General features: G+C 41.0%; 2 protein-coding genes across 4 annotated transcripts in view; one reads left to right on the plus strand and one right to left on the minus strand.

The window, feature by feature from the left end:
• samd11 (sterile alpha motif domain containing 11) overlaps positions 1 to 8331 on the plus strand; it is a 79967-nt gene extending 71636 nt beyond the window's left edge. For 2 of the 3 annotated variants that reach the window (XM_028453816.1, XM_028453818.1), the window contains exons 9-13: positions 1 to 3; positions 823 to 1595; positions 4786 to 4919; positions 6549 to 6659; positions 6930 to 8331. The exon at positions 1 to 3 is cut by the window's left edge and continues 76 nt beyond it. In XM_028453816.1, the coding sequence (XP_028309617.1) occupies positions 1 to 3; positions 823 to 1595; positions 4786 to 4919; positions 6549 to 6659; positions 6930 to 7214 (1306 nt within the window). In that variant the 3' untranslated portion in view covers positions 7215 to 8331. The remainder of the gene's footprint in view (positions 4 to 822; positions 1596 to 4785; positions 4920 to 6548; positions 6660 to 6929) is intronic. The other variant, XM_028453817.1, reaches the window with a different exon arrangement.
• Positions 8332 to 11011: 2680 nt separating this feature from the next.
• noc2l (NOC2-like nucleolar associated transcriptional repressor) overlaps positions 11012 to 18521 on the minus strand; it is a 28191-nt gene continuing 20681 nt past the window's right edge. Inside the window, exons 15-18 of the mRNA XM_028452624.1 lie at positions 18366 to 18479; positions 18060 to 18195; positions 14954 to 15043; positions 11012 to 11273 (exon numbers count right to left, since the gene is read on the minus strand). Coding sequence (XP_028308425.1) covers positions 11119 to 11273; positions 14954 to 15043; positions 18060 to 18195; positions 18366 to 18479 — 495 coding nt within the window. The 3' untranslated portion in view covers positions 11012 to 11118. The remainder of the gene's footprint in view (positions 11274 to 14953; positions 15044 to 18059; positions 18196 to 18365; positions 18480 to 18521) is intronic.

The raw sequence follows: 18521 nt of genomic DNA on the forward strand, positions 1-18521 counted from the left end.
CAGGTACGTTACACACACATAAAACCTTTTTTATTTTGGTAAATTTGACAAAAAGCATGGATCTAGGCCAGGGGTCACCAACCTTTCTGAAACTGTGAACCACTTCGTAGGTACTGTATAGTCTGAAGGGCTACCAGTTAGAAAAGCACTACGTAAATATTAAAAGTTCACGGTTTTGCTTTCATTAGATAATAAGTTAGGCTTGCAGTAGCTTAAAAAGGTCGGAAATGTTTAAGATTCAACATGCAACACTTTATTTCTCCTAAATTATGCAATTGTTTCCTTTTCATTACATTTCATAGAAAATTATAATTTTTCTATTTTGCTAGCTACTAACAAACAACTTTCAACTGATGGAATAACAGGACATTTGTAAAAGGCAACAATTATGTTAAATTTTATGAAAATCCACCTTGCATTTAAAAATATATATTTTATATATAACATACCACTGACCATACACAAAATTGGTAGCACTTGGACATTATGTTTTAGTGAAAATAAACATTTGAAGATAATTTCATACTTAAACTTTATCATGTGCAGCAGTATTTAGCTCTATTAAGTACTAACTACATCTGTCATATGTATTTATCTTTGTGAGTTTGAATCCTGGAAAGTAAATCAGATTTTAGATGGAGCTCATTGGTGACTACAGCACCTGAGGACCCCTCACATGGTCCATGTGGGCTACCTGGTGCCCATGGTTGGTGACCCCTGATCTAGGCTTTAATATGAGACCACATTTTGTGTTTTTTGGGGTTGGGTTTGGTTTTCCTCTATATTGAGCCTTAAATTCTCGTTGTTGTTGTGTTCTATCAGACTGGAGATGTCAGCAGAGCTGCTGCGGCAGAAGGAGTTGGAGAACCTTCAGCAGCGACAGCAGCAGCGCGTGCTGGGCTCGGACCATCTCGCAGCGTTGCCCCTCGGCCTTCCTGCCGACCACCCAGCCCTGCGCAACCTCCACGACATCCCAGAGGGCCACCCCCTGCGGGAGGAATTAGCACGCTCCTCAAACGCAATGCTGGTGCTCCGCCACGCCGCCGCCACGCCTCTGTTAACTCTACAACAGCAGCAACAACCAGGGACGTCCTCTACACCCAAAGAGACCCAAGGACTGAGCTCTAGTGCTGGACTTGAGTCCAAATCAAAAAAGTCTGACCGCAGGGGCCCCCAGGCACAGCTTTGCCCCAGGGACCACAGAGGGCAAAGAGAGGACAGGGGCACAAAGGAAGAAATAGACGATGAGGACATGGAGGACTCAGAGAGTGAGGAGGACGTACGTGAAGAGAAGCAGGAGAGACTGAGCGCAAAGTCCACGAGTAAAGGTCATGATGGAGAGAAGAACAGAAGTAAAGAGCTGGGCAGTAAGGGGGGGTGTGACAGTAATAGGGAGGCTGGAGAGAGTTCGGGCCGACTCAGCGCCCCCTGTAGTACAGCAGGGACAGAATCACCCAGTAGACAACCTTTCACTCCTGGACTGGCCAAGGCTGACTTCAAGTACCTGCCCCCAGGGTTCCTCCCCCCACTGCCCACTCTACCCGTCCAATCACTGCCCTTTGGATTCCCCTACGCCAACCCCTACTTACACACGGGTAAGATACACATCCATGCATACACATTTAGGCTTCACAATTAATCAAATTTGAATCGCGATAACGATTTTTCCCTCCACCATTATATTAACTTGATTGTCTGCAATTTTTACATTTAAAATGTGGTTCTGCTGCATATCTAATCAGGAACTTTTTCAACCCCAATAGTCAGCCAACCACCAGGGGGCGAACACATGCTTAAGGCTTTGTTAAGCTACCTTAAAAACAAGCAAGCAACGCTTCAGTCTCTCGACTAACGTAGACTGAGGAGAGCGAGTCACGTGGAGCGATCAACCTGCAGCGCTGCTTTTTCACTAATATCTAATTAGTTAGTATTAATTCATTCATTCATCGGACACTCAAGTCTATAAATGTTGACCAGCTGCTGTTTCTTGCCCAAAACCTGTAGGTTTAAGCCTGATGTTCTTAACTTTTCTTTATACGCTGTAATTGTTTTCCACTTTGAGTCTGTTACAGTATTTATTTATTAGCCCATAGTGAATTTAAAATTATTGGGTACATTTTAGTATTTATCATTATTCTTGTTTAAAGCATTTATTTTGCACTTTAAAGTGTTCACATATTGTTTGTTAATAAGTAGTTAAATAAAAATATGTTTTCCCTAACAGGATGAATGATTGTGATTAATAATCGTGAGTACATTATTGATCCAAATAATCATTATCATTTTGGCTATAATCATGCAGCTCAAACAAATACACACCCACACACACACACACACAAAGTCCTGAAAGCAAACATGTGAAACACATTAGCATCAATCCCAGTATGCTCGTCTCCATTGTGGAGACCTTTTCCCGTCATGGGGCCTTTTTCCTGACCCCACCATGACCCAAACGCTCACCGCCAACAGCACAGCCACGTGGGCCCAAAGGGAGGGTTGTCATATGCATAGAGTCGTCACGCACACACACACACACACACACACACACACACGTCTCTGTATACCAAAGCTGAACTGGGAACATTTGTGCGAGTGAAAGGCTGAAGTGACATAAATAAGTCATAAAAGCAAATAAAAGTATTCTTATAGATTGATTCAGTCCTAAAGAAGCCCCCAACCTGTGATTAAATGAGAAATGTAGAAACATAAGATCCCAGACATTACATCATCATGATGCTATCACTAGGTCATTGTTATCATTTTTCTCCTTTATTCCACTGCTCCTGCAAACAGTGTGGAATCTTTATTATCATCTGAAATATTTGATCTGCAAGGTTTAGTTAAAAAAATTTAATTTAGATTAAATCTTTTATCAAAATGTCAATGAAACTAAATGAGTATGAAGACAAATAATGTGTCATTTTATTTGATTCCAATGATTCCACCCGAAAATTTGTAATGTAAGTGAAAAAACTAAGAAAAAATTGCTATTTTGCGATTTCGAGTAACCTGTTAACACAATAACATTGTGCTACTCTAAATATTGATTTTTTTTTTTTTATCCCATGGGGAAATGTATAATTAATAATCATTAAACGTTTCAACTTTCTTCAGCTTTTTTTAAATTTATTTTTTCACCTTTATTTAGACGGTTTCAGATCCTTCGACCTATTTTAACAATTTTCATCATATCTTCTGCATTCTTTCACAGAGGGTTCGTTGGCTAAGCTAATACTAGGCTTGTGCTATAATGCTGCTATGCTATTGCTAGTGTCAGAGCCCAATACTTTCACTGGCCGGATCCTTTCAGATCCTTTTTACGCATGCTACGTTACTTCTGTCACTCGCAATCTTAAGACAGAGCTGCTGGGACGTGATATTGGGAATGTACACCGACCATACAACGTTTGTTAAATATTTTAATAGTACACATTCAAATATGTCTGTTTTGTGCTGTTTTTAATTGTTAATAAAAAAAATGTAAAGGATCCGGCCCGTGAAAGGATTGGGCACTGACAGCTTGGTTAATGCTTAGCTAATGTTAGGTTAATACTTAGTCAATGCTATTGCTAGTTTATTGCAAATTCTAGGTATATGCTAATGCGAGGCTAATGCTATTGTGAGGCTAATGCTAAGTTTATGCTTTGTTAATGTTAATGCTAGGTTAATGCTAATGGTAGCTAATGCCAGGTCATTGCTAGGTATAATTAATGCTAATGCTAACTAATAGCTAATGAAAATACTGATGCTATCCTAATGCAGTGTTCAATGACATGGGCTAGCACCTGTATTTTCTTCAGGAAATACAAATATTCTACTTGGAGATGTTTCCTTTCCAATCTCAAATATTCTACATACTGCAGCTTTAAGATATTATACAGAAACTCATAAAAGCTATGAGAAATCATCCGTTACTGCAGGGGTGTGGTACAATGAGCACCCTAAAGATGAGAACCTGTAATCCTCTCGCCACTGCCGATGATTCAATGCAAAAAGGTTAAATCATATCCTGAAAAGATTACCAGTCACATATTTCTTCAAAGTTAGAACGCAATGCTAACATTAACTTAAGGCGGTGGATATAATGGGAATTCGATCACGATTTTGATTACACTCAATGATTACAAAAATCACAATCGAGAAAAAAAACCACTATTAAAAATCCAGTACATATATACATATATATATATATATATATTTCCCTATTATACATGTTTTATTTGCTAAATAAAGCAAACGTCCATGATTTAGGATATTTCCAAAGATTAAAGTTTGGTAAACAAACAAGGCAAGTCAAATTCTCTTATTTGGGAACACTTTGGGTTTGATGATGAAAACCTAGAGCAAATCACGTGCAAGAAGTGTTTTGTTTTGTTCAAAAGTGAACATACCGTACTTGATTTTAGTGTTTGAAGGATTTTATTTATGTTTAAAGAATATATTTTACAATATTTTGAACAAAAAAATAAATAACTTTTTGGCAAATAAATGTTTGAATAATCCTGATTTTAATTATGATTGTAATTGTTTTCTATAATTGAGCAGCCATACATTAACCTCAGTTAATGTGATTTTGTCTCTTGGTGGCTGAGTTACACCATGCAGCGTTGTAGCTTTTGAACCATATGTTGAACACCACTAATCTAAAGCTTTATTCCTGCATGTCTGTATCTTCTACCGTGGCTTTTCTATGTACACACTCTTTTTTTGGTGATGCACTTGTAGCAGCTTTTTCAGCCACTGTGTACATTGACACATCATTTTCACCCACTGCTGCGTCTCCAGGCTCTCTGGGAGGTCTTTTCATGGATGGTGAAGACTCAGCCACAGCAAACCCTGTGGAGGACATCAGCAAGTGGAGTGTGGAAGATGTGTGTGGCTTCATTCGGAGCCTGGCTGGATGTGCTGAATACACACAGGTGAGTGTGAAGAATGGAGGGGGGGCTGCAGGAGAGGGGCAGGCTGATTGAAAGCTTTAGAAAAACCAGAATAGCACATTGTGAGGAAAATCTACTTTCATATCCACTTGGACATCTCGTGATGATGATGCAGGAGCTCTGACTATGTATGTTTCTCAGTTTATGTGGATGTGTGCGAAGGCGTGGTCGAGTCTTCAATGTTTTGTGTTTGTGGGCTTTGTGTGAATGAATGAATGAGTCCATGCTCACGTGTGGCTCGTGTGTTTCTGGTGTGATTGTAGTATGGAAATAACCACCTTATTCTGAACTCATATGGTTCCTCGTGAGACTTGTTGGAGCGGTTCCCCTTTGTGGAACAAGGAAGTTTTTTTGTTTCTTTGTAAATAATTAAAATACACTGGAACGCCACCTTTGAGACATGATTAAAAGATTTCTTCCCCACACACACGCACAAACATTCCTCTGGCCTCCTGATGATAATTATCTCTTCTCACAGTTAATCCATCATTACTTTGACTTGATGAGATGATGGTGACACAGATTCCAACACAGGACTAACAAACAATGACAACACATATACCGACAACCGATTCCTGGGAAACCACTCACTCACACAATGCAGAACAACATGCAAACTTAAATCAGAAAGTTCTGGTCAGATGTAATGACCTGTAATGACCCCAACAACTAACTACTGCTGGGTGAGAGTAACAATAGTTCAACAGAAGAACTGGGCTTGAATTCATGAGTGTCACCAAAGGCCCAACATCAGCTTTCTCTAATAAACCCCCCAAAGAAAAGGAAAAAAACCTTTGTGATTCATTTTAAAAGAAAATGTTGTTCTTAAATTTTTTTTGTAAAGGTTTTTAACTTGACAAATTCACTGTATGTGGGATTAGAAAAGGTGGGACGTGATACCGTGCAACAAGATATCGCGATATTAAAGTGTCGTTCATCACCCTATTCCCTAACCCCACTAGATCCCTCCACCTAACCCAAAAAATGCCAACATAGCTCCAAAGGTGTCATACTTTAGTGAACGACACCTTATTTATGCTAATGACAGATAATTACAGCATAATGTCAACCTTATATATAAAACTTCAAGTAAAGTGTTACCAAATATTGTTCTTAAAATTATTTCTTAAGTTCTTTAACCTGACAAATTCACTGTATGTGGAATTAGTAGAGATGGGACGATAAATCATGCAGCAAGATAATGATAGCGATGTCGTACGTATCGTTGAGAGTAGGATCATGTGGTAAAACCCACATGATCTACTGCTATGGTTTGTTTTATTTTTTTCTATTCCTACTGAGTTGAAAAGGTCATACCAGAGTATGTAAGTATGTGCAGCGTTAAAGCCAAATAAAAACATGGTTAGTTTCAAAACTAAAATTTTTTTTTGTTTTTTCCTCTCCAAAAATTATTACATTGTGTCGTTATAGTCAATTCAGTCCCTCCCATGCTTCTTTATCTTTTAAAACTATTAAGAAAAAGTCAGATTGTCCTCTGACAGGGTGGAATCTTGGAGTGGATCTGGGTGTGTGTGTGTGTGTGTGTGTGTGTGTGTGTGTGTGTGTGTGTGTGTGTTAGGGCTGTAGCTGAAGCGGCTGTGTCTCTGTCAGGTGTTCCGGGAGCAGGCCATTGATGGAGAGACACTGCCGCTGCTCACTGAGGAGCATCTGCTCAACACCATGGGACTAAAGCTGGGGCCCGCACTCAAGATCCGCTCACAGGTACACACAGCACAGACCTGCGTGTGTGTGTGTGTGTGTGTGTGTGTGTGTGTGTGTGAGAGGTTTGGTTTGTTTGACCTAGTGAACCGGTGCCTGTGTGTGCATTTCATTGTGTGTGTGTGTGTGTGTAGAGCTAAGGCCAGCTGCTAGAGTAGTGTAGCTGATTCCCGTGAACAAGCCTGCCCCCGCAGCCTCTTCTTCTCTCTCTAAATAGCAGTAAACGTTAGATCTGTGTTCACGCTCACACACTCTCCTCTTGGTTCCCCTCAGGTGGCACGCCGTGTTGGCAGACTTTTCTACATGACAGGATTCCCACTGGCATTTCCGTTTCATCCCTCTGCCCCCCTGCGCCCCCCAGAGAGGGACCGTGACCTACTAACGACCACCTCTGACACACCCCTACCCCTCGCCCTGTCCCTGTTGCACCGACCCACCTCAACCAACAGCAGCTCCTCTCTGTACAGCGGCCCCACCCCTGGATTCTCCTCCCCTAAGCAGGAAAACGGTAACGGCTCCACAGTGATGGGACGATATGAGGCTAAGACGCCTTCGTAGGAGCACATGGGATGAATGAAACGCTCAACACATGCACAGACAGGAGGAACTGCATTAACCAGATGGACTCTTTAGGACCCCCATGTACAAGATGCTTCTTACTTTGGTACCTTTAAGCTACATTTTATGGGAACATCTTGGACTAATGAGGAAGTTATGTGGAAGATATGGACCTTATTCAGCCAACCAATCAGCTGAGTTCCTGTGTGACTGTAGCCAAGCAACATCCAAAGAAAGTGGGTTAGAAGGGAGAGCCGTGCTGTGACAGAGGAACAGGGAAGGAGAAAAGGAGGGAACAGAGACAGCTGGTCACAAGACAGCCTGCCAAAAAACACAAGCAAAGCTCTGCCACAAATGCGACATTCTTGCAAGTCAGACAGTCCAACGTTGGCGGAAAGTCGTCCTTCCTTCCTGAGTTGGAGGAAGCTCTGCTTACTCACTTTTTTATTCTCTCGCCTCCTTTTCGTCTGCACAGCTAGGGAACTCAAAAGCAACGCCTCTCCTTTGTGCTCTACCTCCCTTCCCCTCCTCTCCTCTTCTTGCTTGTGTCCTGAGGCCAAACGGCAGCGCGCCGCTGTCTGTTGTCAGGGCTGGAGTTGAGAGATACACTCAGCAGGACACGACATCTGACCAGCGCTTTTTCATCATTGCAACTATGCATTCCACTGTCCCGATACCAAAGATGACCAGATGTGTGGAATTGGGCCCGCAAACTGCAGCGTGTCCATTTCTACGTGCATTACGTGGTCTCAGAGAAAGACTAGCCCAACCAAGAGAACGACTGACTGTAGTGACACAGGTAGAGCTGTCAATCACAGACTCCAAAAAAAAGGCTTGAAGACGAGAGGCCTTGATGGCACCTAACAATATGCGAAGGTTTATGTCTGCTTTTGTTGCCTACTGTAGAAGGTAGGCAAAAGACATGCAAAAATGTACAGAATTGCTCTAAAGATGAAAATATCCTGAAGGTTACATACGTGGTACTTCTTCTATTTTTTGTTTTAATGTAGTTGCACGAATCGGTTTTCTTCACTGAAAAATGTGACTTGATGAACTTTGGTGGTACTTTGTTCATACTTGGTTTTTGCAATCCCCCCCCCCCAAAAGTGTATAATTACAAAAAAAAAAAATAACTTCCCAATCTTGAATGCTACTTCGGCATATAAATCTGAGGACAAGATATTTATAGGACTTTTGATGTAGTAGATAAAGAAGATTATGGTATGTTATTAAAATTAGCCCTGAAAGAGGAATTCCAAAGATACATTTACAATACTTTGTTTTCTCTTGGTTGCAGGGAAAAGAAAGGCACTACTCTTTTGTTTTTTTAAACAACACAAGCAATGAATTAAAAATGATCTGTAGATTTCCCTTCAAAAGTTTCTTCATCCTATTTTTCTATTCACCACACAGGTGAAATAAATCCTCAGAAAACATCCCCTGCGTTGAGTGTTTGTGAAGCTGGATCTAGAAACACAACACAGGCCTTTGCCTCCTCAGGTGGTTGAGGTTGCAGTGGAAACATCACACAGGTTGAAGGAGTGTGTGTGTCTGTGTGTGGGGGGCTGAGGGGGTGACCAGTGGGGGGCAAAGTTCAGGTCAACAGCGTTTGTTAGAGTGTGAGGTTCACCCTAAGGCCAGGACCCGACCCTCCCGGCACACACAGAGCAGCCTTTTCTCACTTAAAAGCTCAGCACGCTCCACTGAGACACCCCCCCCCCCCCCGCTGCTGCACTCAGCCACACACACACAACATCAAAGTGGGTTCATGATGACAGTTTCCCACTCACTGTAAATACTAAATACAATGTCATTGTGATCACTATGGTCCTCATTTATCAATCTTTCGTAAGTTCAGATCTGAGCGTGCGATGTGCACAGCGGTGGACTGGGAAATTTGTTAGCCGTTAAGTCAGTGATGCTCAACATGTGGCTCTTTATGTATTAATTTTAATTATTACTCCAGAAAATCTTAATAGGACATTTTTAACCCCTTTTTACCCATTTCGCAACTTCCTTTGTCCATTTTTAAAACCTTTTCAAAACGATCTGGCACTTTTTCATACTTTAGCTACTTTTAGAAAATATATTTTTCCCCCTATTTTTGCAAGTTGCTTGACACTTATTGAATTTTAGTTCTTTTTTTGCCACTTTTCATCCAAATAAGCTACTTTTGCCCAATAAACACTTTTTTCCACTCGACTGCTTTTGGCCTATTTTAGTCATTTTTCACACTTTTCCTGCCACGTTTGGACCATTTTTGTCTGTCATGTCTGCCTGCACTCGCTCGTCCAAAAAAAACCAAAAAAAAAACATATCGGACCAGCCCACTGGGATGATGCCCGGTATGCCAGATGGCCAGTCCACCCCTGGACATGTGTTCGACAAAATTCACACAAGCTTCGGTATTTATCAATTCTGACGTGAGCGTATACTACAATCGGATGCAACGTCAGGTCTGACCTTGTGTACGCAAACCTGAGTGTGTGGATTTGTGGAGCAGCCAAATCTGACTGAGACTGAAAAGAACGTATTAACCAAGCCTCAGCTGTTATCTCAGCATAAGCAGACACAATCAGAACAGATCTAAACGGATTATGAAAACAAAATAAAATGAACGGCTCGCCAGCCCAAGATTTGCACTTTATGACTGTGGGTGAGTAAATTTAAACCATCATTAGGCATTTGTTAAAGCAGAACTAAGTAACTTTTTCACCTTAATAAATACTTCTCGTAGTTCCTGTGAGGGTAATACAAGTGTTTATGGGGTGATTGGAGGGTCTTTCATGCAAACTCATGGTGCGTTCACACTGCAGTCACTTCAAACACCCGTGATGAGTTGCTTGAACACAGTGGTGCTTTTTGGTCACTTCATCACTCAGTGACGTCATTACCAGGGAACGTGTGCGCACGCGCAACAGAGTAACAGATGGCTGATCACATTATTTATCATAAACAGCTCCATTTTTATGTTATAAATAATCAACTCAGTTACTAAAGGATGAATTCACTCAGAATGTTGGCTTATTCAAGATTAATCACTTTATTATTCCCGGTAAGTTTAGGATGCCTCACGCTGCCCGTCTCACTGTAGCGGGGGGGAGGAGCTCCTGCCTCAGGGGTGCGGAGTGTTTACGACAGTGACATAACCAAAAGCGACCTTTAGGGGGAAACGTTTATTTGTTTCGAGGCCTACGAACCAGGAATATTTGAGGGCGTAACATGTTGCCGCCACATTTATCAACACCTTCATTGGTATCATCGGTATGCTGGGATTGGGCAACTAAGAATGTTTCATAAATCACACGTTGGCCCCGTCATACGACCAAACGCGCACTCAGATTTGCACCCATTTTTACGCAAGGTTGATAAATGAGGGCCTTTGTCTCAACTTTTTCCCTGTAGTTAGGCTAAATACAGAGCGGACAGAAGGATTTAGAAGTAGAGAAGCTACTGTGTGTGTGCAGGTCCACAGTGGTCTGAGGAGCTGGCACACAAACAGAGCAGCCTGTGTTGCTGCTCTGCCACCTGGGCGGAAAGGCTTGGCACAACATCACACAGCACCCAGCCAGCCTGGCACAGTGCTGTCGCCTCAGGGCTCAACACCCGCCTTTGTTGGCCCGGCCCAGCCTGGCCCAGCCTGGCTCAGGCCAGCTCTGCCGGGCTCACACAGAGAGCCTGAGGCTGTGTACAGGTGTGCGCATGTACAAAGGACACCAACGCCTTGGTTTAGGAGCATTAACATGCACATAGACGCTGCAGGTATTCAGCTACTTTGAAATAAAAAACACAAAATGTTAACAGATTAAATGTTTATTAAAACTGAACATTATTAGTATTTTTGTACTGTACATGTGAGGCAATACAAAATCCTTAACATATCAATAGAAGCAGCTACAACATCTCAGTCTTCATCAGACAACTCCAAGTCTTCAACCACATCCTCTTCTCCCTCGGCCAGCTTCATAAGGTCTGAAGACGACAGCTGATGAGAAGCTTTGGAGGATTTTCCATCTTCGTCATCATCATCACTATCATCATCCTCCTCCTTCTGCTTATCTGTAAAATAGAGAAAAAGCACCTTGATGATATTTTCTGAGGCAAAACAAAGAGATTTGAGATTTACTGAACAAATGACATTAAGTGTCCAGAAGAAAAAAGGTAGACTTGGCGACTTTTAAAGGCTTATATTATGCCAAATCAACATTTTTGAGCTTTTAACCTTGTTACAATGTTAATTCCTTATTAAAACCACCCCCAAAGTATTATTGGGCTTCCTTCCTACATCTCTGACATCACAAAGGTCTGAACCGCCCCCTCCAGGAAGTGCCTGCTGCCGGCTGCGTCTTCACAGTGAACATTAAGGCATGTGAGCTACGTACACAAAATGTGTTCTCTGCATTTAACCCCTCCCTGAAGAGCAGTGGGCAGAAACGTAGGATTCAGAGAGCAGTTCCATTTTTAGTATCCGTTATATTGCCTCGTATCACTTTTGACTTGATCTGATGTGTACAAAACAAATGATTATCACCTTAAATGCGCTATTTCTGTAGTGAATAGAGATGAGGAGAAGAAAGTGACTTAGCAGCTTAATACTCAGGTGTTTGAAGCAGCTGATCTCCGCTTACAATTGTTTAACTGTAATGTGCAGTTTTTTGGCTGAAAACAATAAAGTTGTGTGGACAGTGATCAGCGATGATCAGGTGATTTGATCTGCCTTGCAAGAATGAGGCAGTCAGTGTCTACAGACACGCCTACTCATGAATATGCATAAGTAGGCCCCACAACAGCCCATTTTTAGAACTGCTCAGAGTCACTTTTCAGAGGGCTAAAACTCTGTAAAACAGGCAATTTTGGGAAAATAAAACTCAAATACTATGTTGTTGGGGTTCTTAGAACAAATGGCGATGGGTGAAAAATAACATTAACATGCGTGGAGTGAATATCGCCCCGATACAAGTTCAACCTGAAACTTGATCAACAGGTTCCAGGTGTGTGCACCTGTTATTTTGGATTAATTTGGTGTAGCAAAACATTAATTTTAAGATTACGGCCCTCTCAATAATGAGCGCGGTATTGAGCGCGCTACTTCCGGTTCCGGGTTCATGAAGTCACTGTGTCGCAGTTTGGGTTAAAAAAAAAAAAACCCAAAAAAAAACATTAAAAGTTATTCAAGTTAATACTTCATGGTTATTTAAAATGATCCCTGTGATCCCAAACTTCCTTTAAGTTGCGGGTCACGGCGTCTACTTCCTCTAAGAAAAGAAAAAACTGGAAAAAAAATAAATAAATACACTTCCTTTTTTGTCTCCATTTCTGAGCCTGCCTTGCTGTCTCAATAACATGCTGTTTCACTAGAGTTGGTATTGAACTCAACCCGTTCAATACTCCATCTGGAAAACTGCAGATTCTCGGTGGTGCCGCACATGGAAGTTAAGCTCTGACCACTCGGTTCGAAGGTGATTTTCGTTTTTAAAAAAAAGCAGCTGAATTGTAGATACTTGAATTTACTTACTCACTCATGTAGTTTGGAGCTTTACATTTTGTTTTGCGCAGTTTTGTTGTTTTTCTGATTGGCGCGACAATGCCTATGGAGTTTTGTTATCAGCAACTCAAACATTTCACGGGAACACACATACTGTATTTATTCATAATAAAAATATACTAAATGAGTAAAATAAAACAAAAAACTAAATATTTATACAAAAAGTACACAAAATGACTCCAGAATCACACTACAATTGCAACCAAAAACAATTATGCAAAAAATGCACAAAAACACGACAGAAAGACAAAAATACACGACTCCAAAAAACAAAAAAAATAAAAAACAACAACAAAAAACAACTACATAAATGCATACTTTCGACGGGCACTGTACTAGTAATACTGATGTACAGACGACAACATAAAAAGAGAGACTGCAGTGCTTTCAGTAGCATTCATTTTGGCTTATAAAAACACCGCATGGAAAACAAAAGCCCAGTTGTGTGAAAATTGTGCGTGAAAGAGTTTGCCTTTCACCGGAGCTTTTGTAACCTCAGCTAGCACCTCAATGCTAAACATGTAGCAGCTAGCGGGGACACTCAGACAGTGCTAGCTGCAACATACTGCGAGCACACAGTGTCTCCAATCTACAATGGACAGGATGACAGGGTTTAGAACTAAAATGAATGTGTCCATGACTGACAAATGAACAAAGTCACTGGATAAATATTATTATCCGAAGGAGAGAAAAAGCAACACGTTTTATGTTCAATAATCGTATAGCTCAGAAAACTGTTTATGATGTGCTAACTTATAGCATTACATATAGCACTTATTTAATTTGTACTTTCTATTATTTGGATATTGACAAAAGTACACATCAATATTTCCCGATAGTCAAAACTAAAGGTGGCAGGCTCAAATACAGAAGCTACGCCTGCATCTGTTCAAGTCTGTTAAAAACAATAAATTACTCTAGAAAGCCACTTTGTTATATATGAATCTTTTGATCTGACAATAATGTAATTTAAATGGAAAATACCTCAAGTTGAGGGCGTTTCTCAAAAAAGAGAAATTAGATTCATCAATTACAAAGCATAATTAATTATTGCTAATTTTCTGACAGCACTGGTTATGCTTGATTTAGTCGTTCGATGTTACACTTTAAACAGTTTTAATTCAAAGTTGTTGGTAACAGACATGACTGTCTTTAATTTCAATACCAAGTTTTGCTTTTTAACAGAGCTGATAATATAATTTAGTGGTTCCGAAACTTTTTGTGCCCAAGGCAAACCGAAGGACAAGTCCAAATCTGAAGGCAACCCTATGGTGCAAAATAGCCTTTATAACACGTGTTATCACTCATATCATGGGATCCTTCTTATTTTTATTCTTTCCAGTGACAAGAAAGGTGAAAAATATTTGAACACAAAACAATGCAAATAAGTTCATAATTTTTCATCAAACAAGGCAAGTACAAACAAAAAATTTCAGTAAGTACATTTAATTTGGTTAAAGTATATTTTAAACTTTTTTTACTAAATCAATGCAGGTAAGTAATCTGACAAATTAGGCATTAACCAAACAGAAAACTGTCTACATTTATAACCTGAAACCTTATATATATTAAAATTAAAATTTCAACAGAAACACTTTTATATTACACTATTTTCATACATAAATTAAATATTTTCACTCTGAATTTTATTAAAGAAAAATTTGCTATGTTTTAAATACTAACTTATTTCAGCCCTTAAATACATAAACAAGGTTTTAAGCAAATTTTAAACTTTTTTCCTCTTCTTATATAAACAACTTAAATAACCCAACAAATGAATTGAGCAAATTAATTATAAAATGATGAGTTCACATTTTCCTTTTCCCGTGCGTATTGTGTAGTGCACGTTTCAGGTGTTCTCAGCTCCGTTGTGCACAGCCAAAGAGCGTTTATAGGGTGACTTTTTTATCAGTGTGACTGCGCTTTTGAGGTGCGCCGCGGAGAATCATGCGCGCACATGGAGCAGTATGAGTGCGCGCCGGCATGCGCTTGGAGCGGCACATGCAACCAGCATTACGCGCTCGGAGCACTCAGGCGGATCGCCGCAACAGTATGGTTGTCACAAAATCCCACGGCACACCTGGACTTAGCTCACGGTACGCGTTTGGGAACCACTGATATAACGTACATTTATGAAGAGATTAATCAGGTTTCACCATCTATGAAACATATTCACCATGAACGTTAGACCAACCTGAATCATGTCCCTCCATCTCCTCATCATCACTTGAGACTGACAAATCTTCATCATCATCATCATCTGACGCCCGACTGCTCTTCTTACCTGAGGGAAGAAAACAACAACAACAAACACTGAGTAACACCCTTCAGTTTGTCTCTTGTTACTTTCTTCTAAGGTTTCTCCATGTGTCTGGGTGGTTTGCTGCATTGCTGACAACGACTTTGGAGACGCAGATACAGTATGTGGGCCAGGTATCAGAGGCAGCTGGAAGTGTATATTTCCTCCAGAGATGGAACTGAGAGTCGATTACAGGCGCCACTGCTGCTGCACAAACACCCATGACAGCTTACTACCGGCAATTTCAGACATCTTATGCTCACGGCCTAAATATAGCAAATGGAGATAGCAGGCAGGTTCCACAACTCCAACCAAGATGGCTCAGTCTAGCGCTCTCTCTGTGTGTGTGTGTGTGTGTGTGTGTGTTGAGCTGCCAAAGGGTCTGAGGTCCACTTTGAAGTTAAGGTGTGATGAGGACACTGTTGTACAGCTGTATGGCAAGTGTGTGCATATCCAAGTACACACACCGACACACGCTGCATCCATTAACACAGTAGTTCCCAATCTTTTTTGTCCCATTTTTTCATTTAGGGAACAGCGGACTCTCCTAAACCCCTAACTGTGTCTCCAACATTAGTTCCCTAAGGCTTAATCTATAAACTCACGAGTGGAATTTATTTTTTTCAAAAAATACCAATGCAACTTTTATGTGATTACTTCAATAGTAAGTTCATACAGTCGCCTTTGTAAAATGTAACTAATTGTCTCCTATAGTAGTGTGATAAAATGGCATCTACAGCATAAAATTATCATGTTTCAATAAATTACAAGAAAATATAGTATTTTACTGAACAATAGTACTGTTAGTTTGTGGTAAATTTGTCCAAAAAATTGCCTTAAAAGGAACTAGGAGCTGATTATTTTAAAATTAATTGTTAAATCTTTCCAATTATCCTCTGCAATGTGCACCTGTACCCCTAGGGGTACGCTTACCCCTGTTTGAGAATCACTGCATTAACACATCAGACTGGTCCAAACTCTCGATGTGAGTCGGGTTAAAGAGCAGCTTTTAGAATGACCCCAAATGACCTTGATGAATAGAAGAGACGCACTTCAGCAGCTCCCTCTGCTCGACTCCCATTTTTTCAGGGGTGTGCGCGAGCAGGGAAAGCTTAGGTAAGCATTGGTGTGTGTGTGTTTTTGTGGGGCCGTGCGGGGGCAGCGGCGTAGCAGCCACCGCTGGCTGGTTTGAATTAGGAACCCCTGCTGGGATCCAAGTCTGTACTTCCTGTCGGGCGGTTTCAGTTAGTGCGAGTGTGCGATGAGTGGGAAGGAGTAGGGAGGAGGGAGGGGGAGGAGGGCTGCCGGCAGCTGCCCCGTCTGTTTGTGGGGACTCTGCCGTGAATGAAGTCCAGATGCATAAAAACACGCCGCCCACTCTTTTCCTCTGTGACCTTGCGGCGGGGCCTTTTTGTGCTTGGCTCTGTGTCTAAAGCTATAAACGCGAGGCGGCAGCAGCAGCATGTGACCTGTGGGCGACCCCGACAGGACAAAACACCCAAAGGTTACAGGATGCAATGAGCGGCAGCTCCTCCTGGCAGGAACCACCTAAACTAGCAGATAAGCACATTTTCCCTCCAGTTGGATTTAGGAATTGAAATTAATTCCCTCAGAAGTCGGCCTTAATGACCCAGTGCCTCACATTAGTGACTCAGCAGGTGATCAGCTACACAGTGAGAGGCTCACACATAACTGAAAAAATAGACAGAAGCCCCCATCATCCTTCAACTTTACCTTTGAGTGGTTGTAACAAAATGCAGCCCCCTAGAGGCAGAGAAGGGCAGCGCACTAGTCTGCTGTCAACAGACATAAATCTAGGATAGTCAGGATACATTGGCCACATTTACATGGGAGCTTTAACTACCCTTTAATTCAGAATACAAATTAATTTCTCTTTAAACAGACCTTGTAAACACCTAATTCCGAATAAAAATTAAACTTAAATCCGAACTAAGTGGCTGGTTTATTCTGATTTTAATTCCAGATTACATAATTTCTTGATCTGGTAAAAGTTTAATTTCGCCTTAAATTAATTCCAGTCATCCTGCACATGCTCGCCGTGTCGCGATGACGACATATTCCAAGATGGCCGCCCAAAGCAAGTGTAGGCCTCGAGCTGAGACTATTTATTTAGTAAGAGTCGTAGAAGACATGGGTATAATGAAAAGAGTGGATGAACGAAAACAAACATGTAGACATTCACACAAACTTGTTACAGATGAGGACATCAGAAAACAAAACAGGCTTCATCAGGAGACATGAAGCCTTGCACCAGGACACAGAGCTTCACTAATGATGTGCGAGTCATAATAAAGTTCACCTTTCACTCAAAATCCTGTATAGTGGAGGTAGAGCAGCGGTCTTTGATTGACCGAAGTACGCTACTCTAGCTCTCTTCTCCTGCTCAGCAGATGAAAGTGAAACAGGATGTTATTGTGGAGCTGCTGCTTCAAAACTGCAATAACAATAAAAGTGACAATAGTTCTTATTATGTGGTCTTCTATGCTTTTCCAAATAGACTTGAATACGTCACGTTCGTCCCCTGTACGATCAGAACCCTCCCAAACCCCCAGACCTCGAGGAATTGATCAAAGCCAAATAAATGTGTTTTCCATGTAAACCTCAATTCGGATTCACTATTTCCATGTAAACACAAAGCAGAATACTTTTATTCCGAATTAAAGAATCATTATGTAACCGTGGCTAATGTTCGAAATAAAAGAAAAGCTGGCATTTTGGGCTTCAAGTTAAAAACCATATTGGAATTAACTTTTGTAGTGCCATCTGCATCTTTTACAGTAAACAACAACAAAATCTCAGTAACTTTAAAATGAAACAAAGTGCAAAAAAAACAAAGTCTTAATTTTTATATTGTGAAATGATTGGGTGTGTTATTCCTATTGATGAACTTGCTGATAATTCTGAAAGCGTGCACCAAATCAAAGGTTTTACAACCATACAGTAGACTTACCTGTCACTAACAGTCTGATGCAGGTCTTACCTTTAATTTTAAGCCCCGTCTCGTCTTCGTCTGAGTCACTGTCGGACTGAAACAGATCTTTGAACTCCTTCTTGTCCGCCGCCTTCTTCTCTTGAAGTTTCTTTCGTTTGATCTCAGGGAGGTCCAGATCCTCCATCTGTACACACCACAGCAATGGCAGGGTGAGCATTGTAGGCTTTGATGGCCTTTAATGATTATTTAACTGTAAAATTCAACTATGGGAGATGACTTCACTTAAGGCCAACATTCATCTTGTGTCAAATGTTTTAAATTTAAAAAAACAATGTTGAGAAAAAGCACTCTTACCCTTTCTTTGCCAGAAATCTCCAGCTGAATCTCCTTCTCCCTTAGTTTCTTCCATTGCGTGTAGTACTTGGTGAGAGGAGTCCCCTCAGTCTGTGTTTGCTTCTCCCAGGCCACCTGACCCAAAAGTGAACAGTGAAACACACATCATTAGGCTGA

This window comes from Gouania willdenowi, chromosome 7 (assembly GCF_900634775.1).
Source record: "Gouania willdenowi chromosome 7, fGouWil2.1, whole genome shotgun sequence".
Lineage (NCBI taxonomy): Eukaryota > Metazoa > Chordata > Actinopteri > Blenniiformes > Gobiesocidae > Gouania > Gouania willdenowi.